The sequence below is a fragment of the Sinohyriopsis cumingii genome, chromosome 7, assembly GCF_028554795.1.
Source record: "Sinohyriopsis cumingii isolate HCF-2022 chromosome 7, ASM2855479v2, whole genome shotgun sequence".
Lineage (NCBI taxonomy): Eukaryota > Metazoa > Mollusca > Bivalvia > Unionida > Unionidae > Sinohyriopsis > Sinohyriopsis cumingii.
Window position 1 is genome coordinate 97,210,830 of NC_142967.1, and position 25,712 is coordinate 97,236,541.

The 25,712-nt window shown below is 35.6% G+C and overlaps 1 protein-coding gene across 6 annotated transcripts in view; it reads right to left on the reverse strand.

The window, feature by feature from the left end:
• Window positions 1-25,712, reverse strand: part of LOC149795775 (leucine zipper putative tumor suppressor 2 homolog) — a 142,908-nt gene that overhangs the window by 38,671 nt on the left and 78,525 nt on the right. Inside the window, exon 1 of one of the 6 annotated variants that reach the window (XM_089965703.1) lies at window positions 10,450-10,568. The exons of the other annotated variants lie outside the window; for them this stretch is intronic. Within the exon in view, the coding sequence (XP_089821829.1) occupies window positions 10,450-10,518 (69 nt within the window). The 5' untranslated portion in view covers window positions 10,519-10,568. Of the gene's footprint in view, window positions 1-10,449; window positions 10,569-25,712 lie in introns of those variants that run through there. 6 annotated transcript variants of the gene reach the window in all.

The following is a 25,712-nucleotide window of genomic DNA, read 5'->3' on the forward strand; positions in this document are numbered from 1 at the left end:
TCAAAGACCCAGATTTCAAAAAGCTTTATGCAATGGAAGATCAGGGTCTATATTATTTGTTCTACTGATTAATCCTAACAAACTGCATAGACCCAAATCTGTCTTTATCTTATGTTGCAGCATATAGTGGTCTGTGCAGTTTGCCACTGGATCCAACTTATAAGCAAGTATATACTGTATTAATTTCATTGGATTGGAGTCTATACAGGAGTAACATGGAGATTATACTGTGTTAAAAGAACATCCTGGGTTTCCTGATTAATAACAATAAAAACAATCCTGGCATATACAGTAAAACCACTTTGTTCCTCGTCAACCCATGGGATATTTAGACAGCTGAAAGGGTCTTCTGAACATGTGCCCTCTTACAGATAAAGGACTCAGCCAATAGCAAATGAAATCAATTAACTAAAGCAAGATTTCATAACATGATTTGTTAGGTTACACAGATTTGGAATTACAAATTATATGAAATGTTTAAATTGGAAAAACTTTTGTGTGACATGCCTTGCAATTTATTGAAGCCATTGTGTCTGTGATTTGGATCTTTAACGTAACTTTAACAAGTTTTCACTCATATCGCTACTATGTCTGCAGTGTGGCAGTTTATAGTAATGTCTAGCACTGGGGCATCATGCCGCAGACATGTAGCATGATGTCCCACCCAGTCACATTATTCTGACACCAGGCCAATCAGTCTTAATACTAACCTCTTAATGCTGAGCGCCAAGCGAGTCAGCTGTTAGAACCATTTTTTAAGTCTTTGGTATGACTCGGCTAGGGATCGAACCCACGACCTCCCGCATCCAAGGCGGACACTCTAACCACTAGGCCACCGGAGCGGTTATGGAAGCCATTATGGTTATTCTAAACAATCTTCCAATGTAGTTGTTGTTGTTGTGGGGTTTAACGCCATTTTTCAGCACAGGATAGGCGATACATGGCAGCCAGAATTAATGGTGGAGGAAGAACCAGGGGAAACCACTGAAAAGAACCACCGACCCACGAGAAGCTACTGGCAAGCTTTCTCACATACCCACAGTGGCTGAATCCGAGACTCGAACCCATGCAGACAGAGGTGATCCGTAACGGAGAGTGCTTTAGACCACTCGGGGTCCCTCTTCCAATGTAAATGAAAAAGAGGTCAGACTGAATCAAATTTTCATTCAGCTGCATCAGATCCGACAGCAGAGCAGTAGATACCATTTTAGCTAGCTAATTATGCCAAGGGTTCATGAGGAATGTAGTGGATCAATGACCCTTGGCTAACATAGTGGATCAATGACCCTTGGCTAACATAGTGGATCGATGACCCTTGGCTAACATAGTGGATAAATGACCCTTGGCTAACGATGATGAAACAACAGCTGCTTAATAAAGATACTAAATCATTAACCATATTCTTACTGGTACTTACAAAATTTGCATACATATTAAGGACACCTGTCCGTAGAGAACAAAACTTTATGTACCCTTGAATGTCATCTTGTATTGACTATTTTTATTGACCAATCTGCTTAGTCACCAGCCTGGATGTACATTAAATATAAGTCAGCTGTGCTAGTGACTCATTCATAAATTGCCAAAAATAAGGCCATAGTACATGAAAACAACAGTCACCCATATCTATATATCTCAGGTATACCATCGGCTGAATGCCAATCCACAATCTTGTATTATGTATATCTACCCACACTCACATGCTGTCATAAATATGTAATTATTCACACACACACACTAATGATCAACCTAAATAATTAACCTAAATGTTTCCTCCAGAGATGATTCACTGTTATGAGTTCCATGCAACACCAACACATCAAGTTGGCTATTTCCGATTTGTTTCTGGCATTAAAGTTTACTTTGTCCAGTTTTGTCAATTTGGATACAAATATTAAATAAAAAACAAATGCAGATGAAATTTTAAAATATATATGCATTTAATGCTATGTCAGCAAAATAATGACTTATATGGTAGCAAATAAAATTAGTTAATCATGGGATCCATACCTGATTGGCATGTAAAACAACAATCAAGAGTCAATGTGACTAACCCAAACATAGTTACTATACTTAATGAATAATTCAGTCAGTTCTGGGCTTTTTTTTAGGGGGGGGGGGGGTTCACAGGGGTGTTAAAGAGTTAGGAAAATAAAATATCAATAGGACAATTTTAAGATCTGTTTGTATTCACTCCATGGATAAACTTGAATTAGCAAATGATCAGGAGGAAACACAGACATGTCAGTATCCCTCCAAATACAAGTCCAGGATGCCTGCTTAATAAACACACATGTCAGTATCTCTCCAAATACAAGACTGGGATGCCTGCTTAATAAACACACATGTCAGTATCTCTCCAAATACAAGACCAGGATGCCTGCTTAATAAACACAGACATGTCAGTATCCCTCCAAATACAAGACCAGGATGCCTGCTTAATAAACACAGACATGTCAGTATCCCTCCAAATACAAGACCAGGATGCCTGCTTAATAAACACAGACATGTCAGTATCCCTCCAAATACAAGTCCAGGATGCCTGCTTAATAAACACAGACATGTCAGTATCCCTCCAAATACAAGACCAGGATGCCTGCTTAATAAACACAGACATGTCAATATCCCTCCGAATACAAGACCAGGATGCCTGCTTAATAAATGGTAAAGAAGTATGGGGTAGGCTTATTGTCAGGAAAGCTCAACAAGTACCATATAAACTCGTACACAAGTACCATATAAACTCATACACAAGTTGGATCCAACTGCATACTTAAAAGTCCCAGATCTGCCATCACCTAGGAAACTGGCAGATGTGAATCTATATCATTTGTTTAGGGCAATGATTAGAACATGCAACAAAGATCCTGATCTACCAGTGCATGATGTGATTTCAGATCAGACTCTGCTGTTTTACAGCTGGGCCCAACCAATAACCAAGTACTTATTACAATGCTGTAAAAGTTGTGGTAGACTTATAATGAAGCATAGGCATATATACAGTAAATGTCAAACCAAGCCAACATGACATAACAGCAGACCCTCCACAGTGGTCTACTTGATAAACATGGCCAATTTAAGTGATTTATAACAGCCTATTTAACTGGATAATAACAAATTAAAAGAAAATATTTTACACACATCTTAACTCTTAATCTGACATTTTGATTATCTATAGTGAAACTGACCAGGAAATAAAGAATGGCAATGATTAAATTTGGTACAAAATCAGTCAAATGCTTTATAAGTATTGAAAATAGAAGTAATTAGTTTTGATATATATTTCATCAACCTGTCTTGATTTCCCTTTCATCCCTTGCCTGTAACATGATATATTTCGATTATTTTAATTATTGGGATGAATGATTGTTAATGACAATCTTTAACAGGAATATCTATGATCAAGTTTGACTACAGTACTGATACAATCAATCTGACAGCTGTTAGTCGTGTACAATATTGATACAATGAATCTTGAACATGAATGGTGCATCTTTTCTACGCTTGAAATATCTAAACCATAAAGCAATACTCAAATAGTATCTACCATTCTACCTATATTATAATCATTTAAAGTTTCAACATTCTCTTTGTATTCTTCAATAGTTTTCATTTGAGTATATTTAGAGTATACACTGGAGCATACCAGGAGTCTATATTGGAGTATAACAAAAGTCTACATTGGAGTATATCAAGAGTATACACTGAAGCATACCAGGAGTCTATATTGGAATATAACAAAAGTCTACATTGGAGTATATCAAGAGTATACATTGAAGCATACCAAGAGTCTGTACTGGAGTATCTCAGGAGTCTATACTGGAGTATATAAGAGTCTACACTGGAGTATATCAAGAGTCTACAATGTAGTATGTCTATTTATAAAATTGCATTTCCTCCAAGATAGATTCACCTTCAAGCAGACCAGTCACAGCAATATACATGCCATGCATACCTGCTTATGGTCAAGTATACCTGAAAACTACACAGACCTAGATCAAAGTGCAGTTTGTTAGAAACAAAGACAGACACTGATCTGCTAGCCATAATACACAGCAGCTCAGGGCTTACACTGTTTGCAGTTAGACTCAACTTACAAGTAAGTATATATTGCAAATCTTAAATTTACAGGTACAGATTTAAGAGCACTCCCTGAAAGTATATCCTCTAGTTTTATGACTACCACCTAGCAATTAGATGAAGCCTCTTTGTCAAGTACATAAAAACTGGCAGCTACGGTTTTAATACGTACCATTTAACCCCTGACTCTAATTTTACCTAACAATTTTTTTCTCTCTGGTCAATATTAGATAAGTATTAGATAAGTATTGGGTAAGTCAACCTTTATTATATACTTCAATTCCAGTGATGGGATAATGTTAACCAATTTGAAAATTGGGAGTTACAAAGATCCCAGGCCTTGTGATAATAGGGGTGAGGTGAATTCCAGAGGTGGCAGGGTGGAGGGCTGAAACTCTTAGAGTATGAATCTATGTTATGCATCAGGTAAAATGTCACACCATAAAAATCCTGGCCATATAGTGCCAGTACATTTAGGCAAACCCCAAAGATAAAGGCACAATGGTAACATTTTGGCCATATGGTACCCAATAAGTTTAGGCATCCTCAACGATAAATATGACAAGAATAAAATCCTAAAAGGATGAAGATGGACTGCGTGTGTGTGTGTATGTGTGTGTTGTTGTTGTTGTTGTTGTTGTTGTTGTAAGGTTTAACGCCATTTTTCAGCACACGATAGGCTATACATGGTGGCCAGTATTAATGGTGGAGGAAGAAACCAGGAAAACCCGGAAAGAACCACCGACCCAGGAGAAGCTACTGGCAAGTTTTCTCACATACCCACATTGGCTGAATCCGAGACTCGAACCCATGCAGACAGAGGTGAGATGGCAATGATCTGTAACGGAGAGTGATTTAGACCACTCGGCCACTCGGGGCCCCTGTGTGTGTGTGTGTGTCTGTGTGTGTGTGGTACAACTCTTAAACCAGAGACATGAACTTTGGTAATTGGAGAAAACTGAAAACTGTGAAACAATGGCCCAGACAGCAGCTTATTTTTTTATACTTAAAACATAATTTTACAAGTTTTTCTTAACTAAAAAATCTTAAATCAGTTAAATGGATGCAATTTTTCAGGTCTGAAACAGACATTGGAGGAAATACACCTACACAAGTAGAATAACCAATTTAAAAAAAACTCAACATTTAAAAAAATCATTGACAGCACTAATTCTGTAAACAAATAATTCTCTCTTTTAGGAAGGAGGAGAAACAAATCCCTATCGTATTTATGACATGCCTATATACCCTATCTAAAGAAAAGTAAACATGAAAATCATATTTATGACATGTCTATACCCTGTTTAAAGAATGTGAACATGAAAATGTACTCTACTACTCTCAATGAACAAGATACCTCAGCAAGACATTTATAATGTACCATATACACTGACATTAACTAGAAAGTTCAAACACATACCTGTGCATTTTAGTACACAGTGCTTAGTATATCAAGACATGCTAGGAAGCCATGACACCAAGTCTGATCAGAAATAAAGGACAGTATTACTATATACATAGTACAAGTATTTCCCTGTCCCAGGGAATTGTCCTCCTATAATTTTGTCTGGGGTGGGGGCAGGGGAGGGGGTTAGTGCCCTCCTAAGGAAGAAAGCCAACAAGTGATGAAATATTTCACCCAGGTGATGGGAGGTCATAATGATGTGGATATACAGTAATAGTGCCCCAGAATATGGACAGGTGTAAGAATTATTGGGACAGGTGTAATGACCATTGGGACAGGTGTAATGACCACATAGTATCTTAAGGCATGGAGCAATGTCCTAAAATAAATCCCTGTACTTTGTCAACTGGAACTAAAAAATGTATCATGCATCATACTAAAATTAGGTGAATCAAAATGAACCTAGTGAAAAATGAGAATCCAGGTAAAGCCCAAATACCTGTATTATAAATCAGATCAAGCAGATTATGCTTGGTTTGGGGACTTACATATGGATATACAAGGGATCATGTAATGATGCCCTTAGCAACAATTAAATGGTGAAGTGTAATTTTCACCACACAGACAGAAATACTGGTTATGAACACATCTATCAATATTTGGTGTTTAATTATGGTCTAGATATGTGTGGTTGAAACTTGACTTCCCAACAATAGAATAAAATATCATGGCTCATTAACAAACTTACAATGGAGAAGTTATTTGGTAATCTCTCTGAAATCATGTACAAATTTTCAATTATACACAGAACCACCAGGGCATGTTTGTGACCTGCTCAGGGAAGATGTCGCCTGTCTATATATCATACCTAGACAGGGCATGTCATATGCTACACACATCAAAGTGTTGCAGGCATAATGATGTCTCCAGGTGTAATGATGATCATGAATACACATCTGTCTAAGATCAAAGCTAATTTTTCAACAGGTAAACCTGTTGTTATTCCATGTCTGGAATTCAAAATTGTAAAATAATCTATCTAGCCACACATTATATCTGATATTTCCCAATCGACACTGAAACACCACTTGTCACATAAGAAAATCAACAAAGTTAAAAAAGCAACAACAAAAGAAGAACTAAGCACTTGTTGAATTGGAGGGAAATATGCTGATTTTGCTGATTTGGTCTTTTATGGTACAGCAACAAAAGTAGGTTATTTTGTGCCAAGGCAATTCACTAAAGGACCTTGCCCAGGGGCACAAAACAGTAGCTGATCCAGGCTGAGCCGATGGTAGGATTCAAACCGGCACCTTCTGGATCAGCTTGCTAACCACTGACCCTTTGTGCCTCCTTTGAGATAAGCAATTACATGACGTATCCAGAAGCAATTACATGTCTAGAAAAGTTGTGTACATTTCTTTATGCCTAGAAATAGGCCCTTCTGACATGGCCAAAAAAGTTCAAATTGCTTTCCTACGCAAGCCTCAACCAATTTTTTTTCTAGCATGACCTTGGATATGCCTACATGAACCCATAATACATCTCTCCCTCAATGTGCAATGGGTTCCAAAAACATAGACTGCACTGTAAGTGATGGAACTAAAAGAACAATGAAGACATTTTCTGATGAATATGTTCTCTTTTCTTGTAGCAACTGTCTTAATTTTCAAGGCACCTGAAAGCTTGCTAGCAACATTAAAGGTTTTTACAACCATTATATTGTCTGAAAACATTATGTATTACATCAATGATTTTGTTATTGTTGATTCACACCAAAACAAGGTTTATTTCTTCTAAAAACATGGGACATTTTTGTGAAACAACCACCAACATCGAAACTTTATTTTTTTCTGTTATTCTAACTGTAAAATATTCACACTAATTTCATGGCAAGTAATGGTAAAACTACTTCTTATTCTGGTGGAACTATCTGAGTTCCAATTTAGGAATTTTAAAGTTCACAACAAACTCAGGAACTTGCTTCTCCAAAATGAACTGTATTTGTGAAACAGTTTTTTGTTGAAGTACTCATTTGGCTTGGTTATCTTGCTATTTTGATCCCATTTCTGAATAAGTGGGGTAATTTAAGGTAGTTTAATTATGTTAAACTTACATAATAATATTTATAATAGTGTTCAGTTGAAATAAGATGACCACAACAGTGACCACTAGCATTTAGGATTTGCATGTCTTACAACTTTGCCTTTATTCCACCACCACCACCACCAACCCTTGATTTGATTTGATAAAGAAGCTGTAATTTAACACAATACAATGGAGGTCTGCTTTTAAGTGAGGTAACAACAAATACTTCCACAAACTGGAGATCAAAACACTATTGGCGCTTAATTAGGTTCTCACAGAATTGCTGCAGACATAGCTGTGAAGGTACATGACATTTTTCAATCTTCAATACAAGGAATCATAAAGCACTTGGCATTACACTGAAACCCAATTAAAAGTCACAAAACTTATTAAATTGGTATCTTTTTAATAAAGTCTGAATGTCACAAAACTTATTAAATTGGTATTTATTGGTATTTATTTGATTAAGCTTTGCCACTGGTGGGCATTACTGACATTTTCATTCATTGAAATTTCATCAAATATTTACAGTGTACTTGGAATGATGTTTGCAATGAAAACTTAACATTAAGAATTTCATGGCGTAGATACAATTATCTGGGTACTGACCACTGTTTTCGACAATAAATTTACCAAGAGATATATCAAGGTTTCATTTATAAATTCTGATGATCTTCTTCATGTTCAACAAATACTGGCCAATTGTTTAGTTTGTATTTTCTAGTAAAAATGGGTGATCCATGCCTGACCCCATGTTATAAGTGGGTTCATGATTTTTCTGGGTGAGAGTTATCAAGGGAGTGGTGAAATGATCTTGTCGAATACATTCAAAATGCATACATATACTTTATTTTCTAACTCTCTACATGACTTGATCACCCTATCACTTTCAGCCTTGACCTCTGACCTTTGCCCTACCGGTCACATGAGGTCTTAAAATCTCTCTTATAGAGTACAGTGAAATGGTTGTTACAAAATACGCAAAGCTCTTTTAATAGTTCACAATTTATTTATGACTGAGTTGCATCTGTATTGGAAATCATTTTTATTATATTGCTTTTACTGTCCATTTCCTTAAGTTGCAAATGTGATGTTATTTAAATTATACATACTGTATATACTTGCTTATGAGACAAGTCCAACTGCAAACTCCCAGATCTGCCATCGCATAATGTGCCAGCAGATCTGGGTCAGTGCAGTTTGTTAGGAATAATCATTAAAATAAACAGCACAGACCCTGATCTGCAGACATGTTATGCTATGGTAGATCTGGATCTTTGTTATTTATAGTTCAACTTGATTTAAAAGGGAGTCCATTCTCACTTGAAGACAGCGGCATCAATTTTTCACCAAATCGAGTCAGCTATCCAAGCCATTATAAGCATTTTACAGACATCTTGAAATCTTACGCATGCCCTCCAGCCCCAAAGACTTGCAATTTACATCGTGCTGTTCTTCAACTATTTAAACCAGTCTACATTTAACCATGACAGGATTCAGTACTCATGTCATGACATTTAAAAGGTTGACCACCTGAAAATACTGTGCATTAAATAAGCAGCTCAGATTTAAAAAGAAAACTGTAAGAAGGTGGTGTTATCAAATAAATATAAAAAATAACTTGACTAAGAATGTGATACCACAAAAACATGCTAAGAAATATCTTAAATTGGGATGCTGCTTGCAGCCTAGTTCAACATGTACAGAGTCCTCTCCGGACCTGCATCTTCAATTTTTTGTTTCAACTTTATAAATGAAATTCTTACAAGGGATGTGTTCAATTAAAAAGTATATTCAAGCAAGTAAGCTAAGAAGATATTTTCCATTGTAAGGACAATTATGTATGTAAGATGTATTTTACGGTTGCTTGTAAGTTATCTAATATCAGCATTTTTGAGTGATAACTATGTACCGGTATATATGATATTGTTTTTAGTAATAAACCCAACAGCTACTCAGTCTAAAAATTAATGACTTGGAAAATCTAGGCCTGGTATCACTATACATTTTTTTATGACCTATGACAGGGTGGTCCAACAGCTTTAGAGCCATGGGCCCCATGGACTAAAAATGTAAAGTGTGTGGGCCACATGGACTAAAAATGTAAAGTGTGTGGGCCATACACAATACAATTCATATATTATAATTATTGAACGGATTTTTTGTTTGAGTGCTGGCCAAAACAAAATACCTGCGAGACTAGCTAGATCACCACAAGCTGTTGTTGTTGTAGGGTTTAACACCATTTTTCAGCACACAATAGGCTATACATGGCGGCCAGTATTACTGGTGGAGGAACAACTCGGGGAAAACCCCGAAAAGAACCACCAACCCACGAGAAGCTACTAGCAAGATTTCTCACATACCCACATTGGCTGAATCCGAGACTCAAACCCACACAGACAGAGGTGAGAAGGCAATGACCCATAACGGAGAGTGCTTTAGACCACTCGGCCACTCAGGGCCCCTCACCACAAGTAAAAACAATAATAATGGATCTTGTCCATGTTGGACTTCAAATGGTGTTCAGGTTACACAGAATGTGCTATGTCCCTACTGGGACAATTACAATTCTCTGAACTGGCTCCCAATCTGATACACCTTTACCATTTTACAAGATGGATTTATTTTAATTAATCTCTAACAGCAGTCATTATATTGAAAAAGTTTTGTTCCATTTGTTTCCAACCATAAATTATTTCTTTCATTAAAAACAAAATGGAATATAATATTCTTCTAGTATTGTCTCCTCATGTTTACTATAGTCTTTTTCTTCTCTTCAGAAATATGCTGTTGTAATTATGGCACATTTATCAAAAAGCAAAAGAATAAAAAACTCAAGGCTGAATACATCTTGAATTAACAGTAAACATTACCTCGTCAGTCCCTGGTACAGTGGCATTATTTCGTGCCCGTTTGAAAAAAGAATAACATGTGCCCCACATGTCTGCTATTCTCTATTGCACATCCCAAACACATAGGGCCCGATTTCTGTGCAACTTCCAAAGTTCAATCTATATGAAGTTTATCATTTTATTCAATATTGGACTGATCAATGAACATAATAAACTGGTGATAACTAGGGCCCCTCCCTTATCTCATGGTCCAGCAGTTTATGTTGGTTTAGGGGGATACTACGGTTTGATAAGGGTACTTGACCTCTCTGTTGATCATTTCACTTTATCATGTTAAGTCATACTGAAAGTCGATATTGTGATTGATCAAACAAATAGCTTCCTAATCCTGTGCACCATCTGTACTCACTTATAAGTCGGATCAAATGCTAACTGCATAAAACCAAATCTGCCATACCATAATACACTGGAAGATCTGGGTCTATGTAGTTTGTACGGAGTAACCAGCAACAACAAAAAAAAAACAGACTTTGATCTGCTGATGCATAACACACTGACAGATCAGCGTCTATATTGTCTACAGTTGGACTGAACTTATAAGTAAGAATATACAGTACTAATTTACCTGTCTGATATTTCAGAGGTATCTAGTAAGCAAATGATTAATAATCTGATTGCTGTCTTCATTAGTATCTATGTTGTTTGTTTTACTGATTACTCCAAACAAACTATACAGACCCAGATCTGCCGGCACATTATGTGATGGACACTAATTGATAAGAGTGTACAGATCTGGCTGAGAATGATGGTCCAGATGAGGCGAGGATTAATGATGTCAGAGTACCAAGAACAAGGACATTGAGAACAAAGACCTCTCATCCTTTCATTATAACCAGAAGATAAGCAATCCCCCAACCTTTTCACTGAAATATAGGGATCCAAGGGGAGACAGATACTGGCTACCAACTGTTTCAAAGAGAAGATTTACTAGTTTCGACTGAAATATAAGGATTTGGTACTTGATGCAAATTCTTGAACATAATCCCCTCATGTAGAAAAGCTAGAAGTCATGTAACTTTGCTTATAACCTGCTGTACCCATCACAGACAAAGTCATAAACAGTACGAGATGTATGAGATCATAAAACAAACTGAAATAAAAATGTTCCTTGTCTTATATTTAACAGTTACTGAAATATGGCATTCAAACCCACACAAAAAACTCATGTACAGCTATCATGTGCCAAAATATGGCATTCAACCAAACAAAAAAACTTGACCTAATATGCATGTTGCTTTTACTTGGAATATGTATCTTTCATTTAAAGCCTAGTCAGTACTGTGCTAATATGCTGTTAAACCACATACATACATACATACATACATACATACATACATACATACATACATACATACATACATACATGCATGACATCAAAACTGTAATTAAAAGAAAGCAATTACAGTGTCTTATTTTCCTTAAATCTCACAATTCAAAATTAATGTACACAATCCATATGACAAGAGACCATACATGTATACTAACTTGGGCCTCCCATATTTTTGGAATCATCTTATCTGAAATAATAAAAATGGTGCTACCTTCATGTGTGGTAGTAAATCATTAATTTAAACCTTGTCATCTAGATAACCTTGCATATTACACTGACAAACAGATAAAGTAATGGAATGTAGATTAAGGGTGTTTTATGTTTACAGTCAATAACAGTGTCAAACTAAAATGCTGAATGCACAAAATAAATTCATTTCTTTCTCAATGACTATTTCTCCAGAATTCCAAGTATGCTAAAAATACAGATTTAATTCACTTTTCAATACCCACAACAATTTCCACAATTAAGTGCTGAGCTAACTAATCAAGTTGACCTTTAATGGAGATGAACAGATTTTGTTGATTAAAAAAACTTGAATAAAGGAAAGTTGGCAATAATTATGTGGGTAATTTCACACCATTAGCCATTACCCAATGTGAGTCACATCTTTACTATTATATTACCCATTAACAATTAAGCTATACAAGCTTTACAGAATTTACCATATATATTCACTTTCTAGTTGAGACCAACTGCAAACTGCAGATCCATATGTGCCATTGCATAATGCACTGTCAGATCTGATTTTATGCTGTTTGTTGGGAGTAATCAATAAAAACAAACAACATAGATCCTGATCTGCTGGCACATTTGGGATGGCAGATCGGGGACTATTCTCCTTGCAGTTTGACTGAACAGGAAGTATACATATGGCACTGAATACCATATATATCTTATGATGGTAAAGATAAATTAATTCAGCTGACCTCATGGCTCAGCCAAACTTAAGGTCAATTAGCATGTAATTGAAATTCCAATAAACTGCTGACTAATCAAATAACGGAACTTTATGTTTACCTCACATTTTTGTATTTATATAATCTATGTCCCCCCCCCACCATCATATGACTGGACATGTGCTTGGCCAGGAGTCCAGCAGGTCACTTGTACTTTATAACAACTGCAACATCTCCTGTCCAATTCTTACAACAGTTTTATAATAAACTTTGAAAAGTCCTTTGTTAATCCTTGTAAGTTTTTTGGGGGGTTTAGAAATCAAATTTAAAAGATTTCCAATTCTGCTCAAATCAAAGAGGTCAATTCTAATAATCTCAGTAGTAAATAAGATATATGCTGACCCAAATAGCCCAGATTTAAACATTTATACAAATGAATGTACATGCTGATCTAATGATAATATAAGGGTCTGGATTTACACATTTGTACAAAGAAAGTACACACTTGTACAATTTTTCATGCTATCTCCCACTTCATGGGCCTACAACTACCTCTTTGTTGTTGCAATAAATAATCAGAGTACACTTCACAAACTACAATAATTAAATTTGCAATCATAAATTCCAAGTTACAATCACAATGTTATGCACACCAAAAAGAGTTTTTTTCATGTTCTTTCTGTAGATTAATTATGAGCGAACAACTTGCCCCCTCCCCACTTCATGGCACAAGAAAGATACATGCCTTACAGAACAGAGTAGTAAGTCAATTAGATTTGTAAAGAAGTTATTGGCAAGGCATCTTACAAATGCCTTGTTTATAAATCAAATGTATTGTCCAAAACATTAATGACATTTTTCAAATGAAAGGTGGTCAGACAATGACAATCAACAACAGTGTATTTGGCACAGTTCAACTTGTGATTTCCTTGTTTCCGTCCAATCTTCAATGATCAATTGGTTTAAAATCAGCACCTTTAGCACATTATCAACAACCATATGTACTCACTTATAAGAAGAGTACAACTGCAAACTGCACGGACCCAGATCTGCTGTTACATAATGTGCCAGCAGATCTGGGCCTGTGCAGTTTGTCAGGAGTAATCACTAAAACGAACAAATCATACCCTGATCTGAAGGTGAATTGTGCGACAGTAAATCGGGATCTTTGTCATTTACAGTCTGATTCGACTTATAAGTGATTATAAATGGTGTATCATGCCCAGCAAATGGAAGCTATGTGCCTTTTTAAAGGACACACTGAGGTAGTCAGTCCAGGCTTTCCTAGAAGGGTGTCAAACCCATTACCCTTGGATTACATGTCCAATGCTCAACCAAGCTACTGTGGCTCCACAAACACAACCTTGTAATCTGTAACAACATTCCATACAGCTTGGTCAGGGCAGACACAACCATATATTTGATTACAACATTCCATTCAACTTGGTTTGAATAAAAGTGTGCCCATGTGATCACAGTTTTCAAGTACATTGCTGGCCACATCTAAGAAAAACTGTTGGAAACCTCAACCTAATTATAAGGTTTCTTCCCTGTAATTTGTTTCTCCCACATCTGCAGCATCATTGTGGTGAAAATACAGTCTGATTTAAATCGAGATTACTGACAGAGCATACAGACAGATCAGTGTAAAAACAAATTGTCCATCAAAGGTGGAGCTAGAGGGGTGGTAGAAGAAAAATTAGTAATTAAATGCTCATTCCTTGATGATCATTAGGATGGTCATTCCTTGTATACCATTAACGATGGTCATTCCTTGTATACCAGTAAGAATGGTCATTCCTTGTATACCAGTAAGAATGGTCATTCCTTGCATACCAGTAAGAATGGTCATTCCTTGTATAACAGTAAGAATGGTCATTCCTTGTATACCTGTAAGAATGGTCATTTCTTCTACACCAGTAAGAATGGTCATTCCTTGCATACCAGTAAGAATGGTCATTTCTTCTATACCAGTAAGAATGGTCATTCCTTGTATACAAGTAAGAATGGTCATCCCTTGTATACCAGTAAGAATGGTCAATTCCTTGTATACCAGTAAGAATGGTCATTCCTTGTATAGCAGTAAGAATGGTCATTCCTTGTATACCAGTAAGAATGGTCATTCCTTGTATACCAATAAGAATGGTCATTCCTTGTATACCAGTAAGAATGGTCATTCCTTGTATACCAGTAAGAATGGTCATCCCTTGTATACCAGTAAGAATGGTCATTCCTTGTATACCAATAAGAGATTTACCCAAGGTTATGAAGCATGTTAATGTTAAGACTTCCAGCATTACAGAATAAGGAAAAGTTAATTGGCCTAGCCTCTGACCAGTAGCCTCTGACCAGAAACACTTGTGTGCTGGAAAATGCTTACAACATGGTTTGTATTATGTCACTAAAGGAACTCCGCATTCTTAAAGAAAAGGTCAAGCAATTTAAACAGACAGTTGAATACTTAACATTGAGTAAACCCATCATTTGTAATTTCACACTGGTTTCCTTCAGGTAACTGGATTCATGGGTAATTCAAACTGATTGGATCAACTGACGTCTTCATGACCATATACTGGTTGTCAAGTACACTGACTTTTCTTCAGACATAAAATACCCATCCACCTCCCAAAATCACTATCAAATAACCTGTCCTTGAAGATTAGTGTAGGATCTACTAGCGAAAAGATTTCTATAGCATACGGCAATTTACTGTCAACTGTGGCACAGCTGCACAATACTGGCTACATAATGCCGTTTTATAAAAATAAAAAAGAAAAACAAATTTTGAAAAACTGAGGAGAGGTAAACCCTTCCAAATAAACATAAGCATGCAGTCCAACAAGATTAAAGATAACAAGTTTTTAAAAAATTAAAGGAATATAAAATAAATTTAAATTTTATAAAATCCTAAATATAGTGGGTCATAACTTATGACACAATCATCATGCACTGTTGCAAATGGGATACCACTGGTAGGGGACACTGTGTCCATTTCTCCGCCAAATCTGGGAGACAAACAACAATTTAGAGGAACAAAGAAAATAACAGTAAATAACACAGTTTTGCCACCTTAAATTTGTTGTCTACACTGTACTATCATAGTTTTTCTTTTTGACACTTATGTTACTGCTATAAATATTTTATTATCTGCTCAAGTAACTCACGAAAACATGAACGATGTCTGAATGAGCTAATTAACCTGAAATGAGCTGCACAGTGGAATTTTCCGTTTTCTATCTTACTCTCATTTAACTTCCGAGTACACCTAATATTTACCATCATTTATTAGAGTAAATACCTGTTTTCTTAATTACCTTTCTTTCTAAACTAACAAGTCATTAATTAAATGAAAAATTAGTCCCTTTGAAATTATTTCAATCTCAAAATAAATTAAATCTTTCTCCCCAATGGTGTGACTTTAACCACAAAAATACATGACACTAACAGCTGTAAAACACTTTCAATTTTAAAGCCAACTAACATACACCGTATGTTTTCATTGCAGTTCTTCAGAAATGTGAATGGATGGTTGAATGGATGGTATGCATTGGACAACACATGGTGGAGCATTCACCTTGCACTAGGCATGCAAAACTTTCCTACAATTTATCTTAATGTGATGCTGAAATACTTAATAAAGAAAACTGTGCAGTTTTAACGAATCTGTCCAAATATCTATAATGCCCTTACAAGTTTGCCATAAATACCCTAAATTGGTATGCATTTTTTTTATTTTTGAGAAGTTAAATATAGAAAGAATTTGACTCAGTTTTTTTGTATCAATATAATACAAGTCACTAATAATGCTCCACCATATATTCTACTGGTTGTAATTACCATCTATATATACTCCAGCATATATTCTACTGGTTGTAATTACCATCTAATCTATACTCTAGCATATATTCTACTGGTTGTAATTACCATCTATACTCCATCATATATTCTACTGGTTGTAATTACCATCTATACTCCACCACATATTCTACTGGTTGTAATTACCATCTATATATACTCCACCATATATTCTACTGGTTGTAATTACCATCTATACTCCACCATATATTCTACTGGTTGTAATTAGCATCTATACTCATTTAATTCTACTGGTTGTAATTACAATCTATACTCCCATATATTCTACTGGTTGTAATTACCATCTATACTCTACCATATATTCTACTGGTTGTAATTACCATCTATACTCCACCATATATTCTACTGGTTATAATTAGCATCTATACTCCACCATATATTCTACTGGTTGTAATTAGCATCTATACTCCACCATATATTCTACTGGTTGTAATTAGCACCTATACTCCACCATATGTTCTACTCATTGTAATTACCATCTATACTCCATCATATATTTTACTGTTTGTAATTACCATCGATATATACTCCACCATACATTCTACTGGTTGTAATTACTATCTATACTCATTTAATTATACTGGTTGTAATTACCATCTACACTCCACCATATGTTCTACTCATTGTAATTACCATCTATACTCCATCATATATTTTACTGTTTGTAATTACCATCGATATATACTCCACCATACATTCTACTGGTTGTAATTACTATCTATACTCTATTAATTCTACTGGTTGTAATTACCATCTTTACTCTCATATATTCTACTGGTTGTAATTACCATGAATACTCATTGAAAAGTCAGGTCCAACTGCAAACAACATAGAGTCATATCTGCTACTGCATAATGCGACTCATAAGTATCTATGGTGATATTGTTACCCTGAACAGTATCCTTAAAAAAAATTCTCACGATATCCTGAAAGCATTTGATTATGTTTACAATACTGGTACCATGTATGTTGATGAATAGTTTTGTGGTTGCTGTGCTAATCTGATTGACATCAATTAGTGTTTATATCTACTATCAAATCAATGTTTACAAATAGCTGCATGCAAACACAAAAAGCCTATACATGTACTTATTTTATATTTAAAGGTGAAATATAGAAAATTATTGGCAAAATATATTTCATACCCATATATTCACATGAAAAATATGTCTTAAAAAGTTCCCATCATGCCATTTGAAGCTTCATTGTGTGCCTACACAAGTTGTACTTGCAGAAATACAAATGAGCATTTTGGTTTTTTAAATATCCTTTATTTACATCATCAAGAGTTGAAGTAATTTGTAAATAAAATACTTCTCACCTTGTTATCTAAAATCATACATCTGTGCTTATTTTGACCAACTTTTTATTATTAAAAATGTTAAATAATTGTTGTCCGCAGTTTGACTCTACTTATATGCAAGTACATATGGAATATACTGTAAAAGCCTGCACAAAAAAAATAAATACAAAATTTATACAAAAAGTGATTTATATTTAGCAAGGTAAACAGAAGGCAAATACTTCTCGCTTTCTTCAGAAATATGCTGATAGATCGGATAGCAATCTAAGTCTTTTTCACCGCAGGCAATAAACATCCATATTCATGCTTCTCCTAATCTCTACATAATCCCGCATACAAAACTTTTTCCAACCCCAACCCCAAAACCTTTGATTACCTGCAATCAACCACTGTCTCCTTTAAAAGTCCCCTTCAGCTAGAAATTTATCTTTTACTTCAGGCAACAATTCAAAGAATTGCCATTTTAATCATAAATAGAGATTAGACTTTTGTTTTGATTTTTCTTGTTGTGTTGACTCCTGGTTGGCTAGACCTATGTAATCAACCTTGTTCAATGCCACGTAGATATACATGTCTCAGCAAGTCAGTATGAAATGCGTTGCCATAGTGGCTCACTGGTTAGCATGCCAGATATACAACTGAAAGTACACAGGTTCAAATCCTACCATCAGATCAGCTACTGTGATGCGTCCTTGAGCAAAGCACTTGACTCTGCCCGGAGGGGGGGGGTCCAAAGTGCTCCTCGTTACTGATCACGGCCATCTAACTTCTGTCCACATGGGTTTCAGTCTCAGGATAGGTCAATGTGGGTGTGTGAGAAAGCTGCCAGTTTTTGTCCAGTCTTGCCCTGGGAAATGTTAAATCCAAAACAACAACATATTGCCTTGGCATTAGATAGGCTCCCTGTGTCATTATGTTGTAAAACCCCAAACATGTGTAAAATTGTAGTATAGAAATGGTTTTTTAGTAAGGTTGTTTTAAATGCAGTAGCCTGAAAATGAAAAGTTACATACTGATAGCAATATGTACATTTCATAATTACTTTGCATCTGCAAATGTGGTCGCCCCTCTATGGCAAGAGGATTTTTCCTCCCAAGCCATCTGTCTAAAGGCCCAAACATGCCAACCTCCAATCTGTCAAGCTATCGGGAATATATTATGCAGGTTGTTTTAATAGTTATAACCAGACTTTAATACTAGTTCAGAGGCAGTGTTCATTCCAGAAATGGAAAAAGGCGTGGGCCCCCAGATCAAAATGTGTAGTAACTTAGAGAAAACAGTTGCATATATCCATACCAGTTTTTGTTTGTTCAAGAAAGTTCAAACTGATATTATTATCAGCATCACCTGTCTCAGACCTTCCATGTCAGGATTTGGACTCCTCATGCGTAAGCAATGATTCCCCTTATGAAATTATTCTGAGCATCAGAGTCTTCATTTTTACTTCCACATATGCTATCTACATGACATTCGATCTTCGGTGTTAAAACTGCCCTATAACAGGACATACACACACTCACTCTCTCTCTCTACAAAGGGCAATTTTTGGAGACTGGGTGAAGGCTAGCTTAGAATGGATGTCATTTCACTCCAGTTTGTTTGATGGTTTCTACAATAAACTTTCAACATACATTGTGGGAGGGGGTCAGCAATGCACAGAACTGTCATCATATTATATCAAATACAAGGACCACATGGGATCCAAAAGTGCACTTAAAGCCATGTTGCAAAACTAAAACCTCTACATGGTGGATTTACTGTACTTGCTACACTGTTAATTACCTTAGGTCTTATGTCTAGATTTGGTAATATCTTGAAAAGTTATAGTGGTGTTAATTGAATTTTGTAACTTTCCATTGAGCTCTTATCAGTTTTCTTATCATTTGAAGTTGACTTGAAGGGAAGATTGTAGACTTTGTGTATTGTCTACCTGGTGTAATGTGATCTAATGCTTTACCAGTTACAGCAAGGTCATATGAAGTGTGTGAATTTCAAGTGCACTCACTGAACTGCAATTTACTTTCTGCCTCTGATTTTTGTTTCAAAAATTTGTAAGTGAGAGGTTACAGTCAATATAAATTCATAAATACTGTCATCCACATACAGACTTATATTAACCAATTATGCCTATTTTGTGTAAACAATTTAATCTTTACATTTAAAGATTTTAATCCTTATTTCCAAAATAGGGATATTTCTTCTTTCAATATTTTTGTGTAATTCTATCATTTAATAATTAATAACCTAGATGGGAAAACAAAAACATCATGTAAAACAGTATGACAAGTGCCAAGACTTTCATTTATGACCAAGATGATGGCTGGTTGATTGGTCTCTAATGACACTTTTAATACATTAGTGGCCATATCATTCCAAGGAAATGGAAGCCATGTGCCTTTCCCAATGACACACTGAAGCAGGCAAGTTATGGAGTCATCTGGACAGGCATAAGACCCACACCCCACCCCTGACCATTGAATTACAAGTTGGATATATTACCAACCCGCCCCCACCCCTGACCATTGAATTACAAGTTGGATATATTACCAAACCCCTCATACCCCTGACCATTGAATTACAAGTTGGATATATTACCAACCCCCACCCCACCCCTGACCATTGAATTACAAGTTGGATGTATTACCAACCAAAGCTCCCCATGACCAAGATACTAAAAAGATTTTTGGGGCAAGAAACATTAGATATTATATCAGCCATAATAATTTTATTAAAGACTCGGATTGCCACAGTAATTAAGTTGGCTTTATCATAATTAATTTTCAGTGTGACATTTCTGTACTTAAGTAACCAACTATTCTAATATGCAAAGGGTTGTGTACAAATGTCCATTTGAAAAAAATGGCATGGTGTACCATGGGTACAATTTGTGCTTAAAGAATATATTCTGGCAAATATCTGAATATGAATATGTTGTTCAAGTATTTGTTGTATCATTTATCTATTTCATGCACGTTGTCAGACAGCCCAACTTTGAGATGACCCTTTACAATATGTAGTGTCATTTAGAGGCCATAAATTCTACCAAACCTGATGACCAGACAACAGCCATGAAAAAAAAACTGGCTCTAAAAAGGGATTAATTTAAATTATATTCCTATGGCAGAAAAAAACAAAATGCTAACTTTGTGATAACTGCCGTTGTCACATTACCACCATTAGGAAATCATTTTATTCCCATTCAAACGATTCAAGTATAAAGATGCTCGATAATTCAAGAAGAATATACTGTTAAAGGTTTGTTTCTTTTTTATAGCATTTCTTCAACAAATATATGAAAATAAGCGAAAGTTCTAAATTTTGTACCTGGTTTAATTAAATAAATGCTTCACATATAAGATTAAGGTTTTTGATGTTTATTATTGTTCAATATATTTTTTTTTTGAATCACCATAACATTAATAATTTTAAAATCTTATTCAGACATTATGACTATCACATCTTCGGATGCCAAGGGTCTGATGAATCAACCCTATCTACACCTTGGCTGATCATTCAGATATTTCAGTGCTTTGTCCTAGTGACATCTATTGGATTTCATGAGTTGTCTCCCTTAGTATGTAATGCCAACTGACCAATAGCATGTAAATGCATTGTACGTTGGCCAAAAATGACGGCGGCAACTGATTTCAAAAGGATAATTTGTACGTTTAACATTGAAAGTATGACCATATACTAGAGAGGTCATTACAAGTGGATTTGAGGGAAAGTATGCATTTGTACAAATGCGGACCAGCAGTGGAAAATTGCTTTTTTATGAGTCCATTCCAGTTGTGTGCTCCCCTTATCTCGATCTTGAAGGAACAGTGTTCAAATCTGAACAGCTGGATTTTGATTGGATGCTGTGGTTTTAATTATATGAACGATCCACCAAGGTGTAGATAAGGTGTAACGTGTCAATGTTTCCCTCTGCTAGCTTCAAAAATACTGCATGAAGTATGTAATAATCTAAGCAAATATGTTTCCAGAATGTAAGAAAATAGTTCAGAGAATACCTGGAAAATACCCTTCCAACAATTCTCCCATATATTCTTTTTTTTTCATTATCTGTGTAGGTAACACATTAACAGCTTCTATGGGTATGTTTGGGTCCATATTTTGCAAATGAAATGTGTTCAGTGTGTGTATGTTTGTCATACACTGTTTTTGTTGTAGAAGGGCTATGTAGCTTAGTACATCAGCTACGCAGAAGACATGACCAGTCTACGTGTGCACGTTTAAGTGTCATACGCTGTTTCTGTAGAAGGGTTATGTAGCTTAAGTACATCAGCTACACAGAAGACATACAGACTAGTCACATCCGTTTACAGAATTTGTGAATTTTTAGTGTAGTCACTTCAGACTCAACTTATCAATTGTGAAAATGATAAATATTTCAAGATGACGTCACAATGAATATTTGAGTACTCACTGAATACAGGCTATGACTACTCTAACAGTAAAGTCAGGTATTCGTGTTAAGACTCCCACATGAATACACAAAACATCAGAAATTCAAGTATTTTTTATTTTGGAATCAAGAGGCATTTTTATAACACTGAATCTGAGTCTAATGTCACCAAATATTTGACAATATTTCCCCCCAAGTGCAATTAATTCTGTGCAGGCAGTAATGAATGTCAGCAAAGAGAATGGTAATAACTGTACAAGTCAAGTGCTATAAGCACTAGGTGAAGTGCAAACATGCTTGCTGGAGTTCCCTCTCTTTATTCATGGTGTTCCAATAGTCACTCATTGGTACAGGTCAACAGTGTACTGTCAAAAATTGTCAAGGAAAGGTGGCCCATGCAAGCAGTAAAATTATCCAAAGTTGTCAAAAGAACATAACAACAATAAGACTTTTGGCACCCTGTTACCTTTAAGTTTCCTAATAAAATGAGTGCCAAACTCTTAAGATGTTTTGACGACTATACACATGAAAGCACAGACAAGCATCCAAACACAAATCTTTGTTTATTCAGTAAATACATTTCATTCCAACAGAAATTAATGTAAAATTACACACAGATGTGCTGGACCTGTAATAAATAAATGTTTCTGCAATAACATCATAATTCAAACTGTGTAACCATCATCTATGTCTTAGTATGAAGTGATAGAAGAATTCCTGTAATATAGTTCTGTATGGGGACTGACGATCCAAACTTCAGATTTATTTCTTTAACTTGCATACATTTTTTAGCTGTAGTTCAATTGGCATTTTTGTTGATTTCTGCTGAATGTAGACAAAGTGAACTTCAATTTTAATTTGTTGCAGCTAAATTAAGGTCATATTTCATTTTATGACCATGCATTTTTTTTTGTATATTGGCAGTTGGCCTAGAAACAAGAAATTATTTGTACACAGATCTACATATCATTCAAACTTGTCCTAAAGGTCACCTGTACAATGTGGTAACCTGGTCATAAGGGCCTTCACATCCCCCTCCCCCAAGTGAATTTCCTACATAAATTGGTCATCTTCCTTTTATAATCAGTGGCCCAAGTGTTTCCTAACTAACAATGGTTTCTTCCTGCCTTATGCATCAGTGAGGCTTATGAACAGTAACTGTTCTAAGTATGCAAACTACATTGATAAGGCACATGTAAACTAAGGTGTCAACACTTCATAGCTCCATGTACTGACCATACTTCTCCTCTAGTCACACTGTCCATCTAGCTCAAAGGTGTGAATATGTTGGGTTTGAACCTGAAGAAGTTTTTATCCTTACGGGAAGGTCAAATCAATTCATAAAAGTAGTCTGTTGTCCCAGCAGAAATTTAAGTCAACATTTTGTCCCAGGGATAGACCATTATCTTCATCTATCTGCCAGTGAATTAAAGCTATCTTCGATGAAAAAAGTTAATCTTTGAGAAAATATACAAATTACCTCTTTTTTCATTAGTCAGGGGTCATTCAGTACATCAACCTTAACGTAATGCACCAGCAGATGAGAGTCTATGCTGTTTGTTGTACTGATTACTCCTAACAAAATAGATTGAGCCAGATCTGCCAGCACATTATGTGCTGGCAGATCTGGGTATTTGCATCTGGACTCCATTTATAAGCGAGTACATACAGTAACCTATCAACTTAAATTTTTTTATGAATAAGTGTTTTTAAAAGATAGAGATGTCATCGGGGCTGGTGTCAATTTAGTATTAATTTAAATCTTGAAATTGACACCAAATCAACAATACACACTTATCAAACGAGGATATGAAATCAAGCAGGTTTGTAAATAATTCCTATTTTATACATCAAAACCACTCATTGTGCTGAAGTGGAAGCCTAAACATTTCCCTCTGCGAGCCTAACTTCTTCATTTAAAAGGAGATATCTCTAAGAAACATACACTAATTAGAATAGCTACAGGTATCTATCTACTGGTGCATAATGAATTGTAAGATGTTATTCACAAGTCCTTAATTTTTTTTAAAACTATATGTCCACATCTGAAATCCATTTTATTTTTTTAAAATAACCAGTCAAGTGTGTGTGTGTGTGTGTGTGTGTGTGTGATTTGAATTTTTAATGTAGCTTTAACAATTTTTCAGTCATATCGCTATGATGTCTGCAGTGTGATAGTTTATAGTGATGTCTAGCAATGGGGCATCATGTAGCATAATGTCCCACCCATTGACACTATCCTGACAACAGGCTGACCAGTCCTAACCTCTTAATGCTGAGTGCCTAGCATGGCAGCTGTTAGAACCATTTTCAGAAGTTTTTGATATGACTTGGCTGGGGTTTGAACCTGCAACCTCCCGCATCCAGTGCAGATGCTCTAACCACTAGGCCATCGAAGTGGTAACCAGTTGAATAAAAAATAACTTTTTAATTCTCTACATGCACTGATCACTGCACAAGAAATTTACTACACTTATAAAGCAAACATGACTTGCCAATGTAAACAACTTTTTTATATCACTACATAGTATGACAACTTAACATCACGTATTCTTCGTTGTGCTATCTTTATCCTATACAAATGGTTACAAAATTTTGACTGGCAGACACTGTCACCACAGTTATTGCAAGTCATGCATCTGAAATAATAACCAAAAGTTGATTTCATTGGTTCCAATGGCTTACTGCATGAGAGAAATATCAATAGACAGATTCCAGTTGAATGTATTACTTTAATCCATTCTAATTCTTGGTGAATTGCACACACAAAATGTTGCCGACATGTTCACAATGCACCTCTTGTAAAGATGTATATGTGCATACAGGAAGACTGATTATCATTTACTGGTAAGCTGAATATGAAGCCAGTAACAAACAGCAATGTCATCAGTCTAGCAAAACCTTCAGACAAATTGTAATTTACCCATATCGTAAACATTACAGGTACAGAGCTAAAGTTACATCTGCCAACATGGAGGGCATGGAAATTTTTAAAATGTGTGACGTTTTACCGGGTAGACAAATATTTCATATCTGAAAGAGTCATCAAAGAATTTTTTGTTCCACTGGCACAAAAGGCAGACTAGATTGAACTTCATGACAAGTAATGGAGGCAGTCTTTTTGCCCTGAGTTGTATCCTATGATTCTTAAAAGAGTAAGGTTTATTAAAACATCAGACATTATTTTATGCATTTTAACCTTTATTCACTGCTTGAGTGCCTAAACTTACTCAACACTACATAGCCTAGATTGTGCTTCTGAACCATTAAACCACACACACACACATACATACCAATCTGCAAGATGGTATGTAAACACTTTTTTTAAAAATAATCATTTCTTGATGTAGACAAATATGTAAGGAAATAAAGAGATAATTAGCTATGAAGTATACATTTTCTATTTCT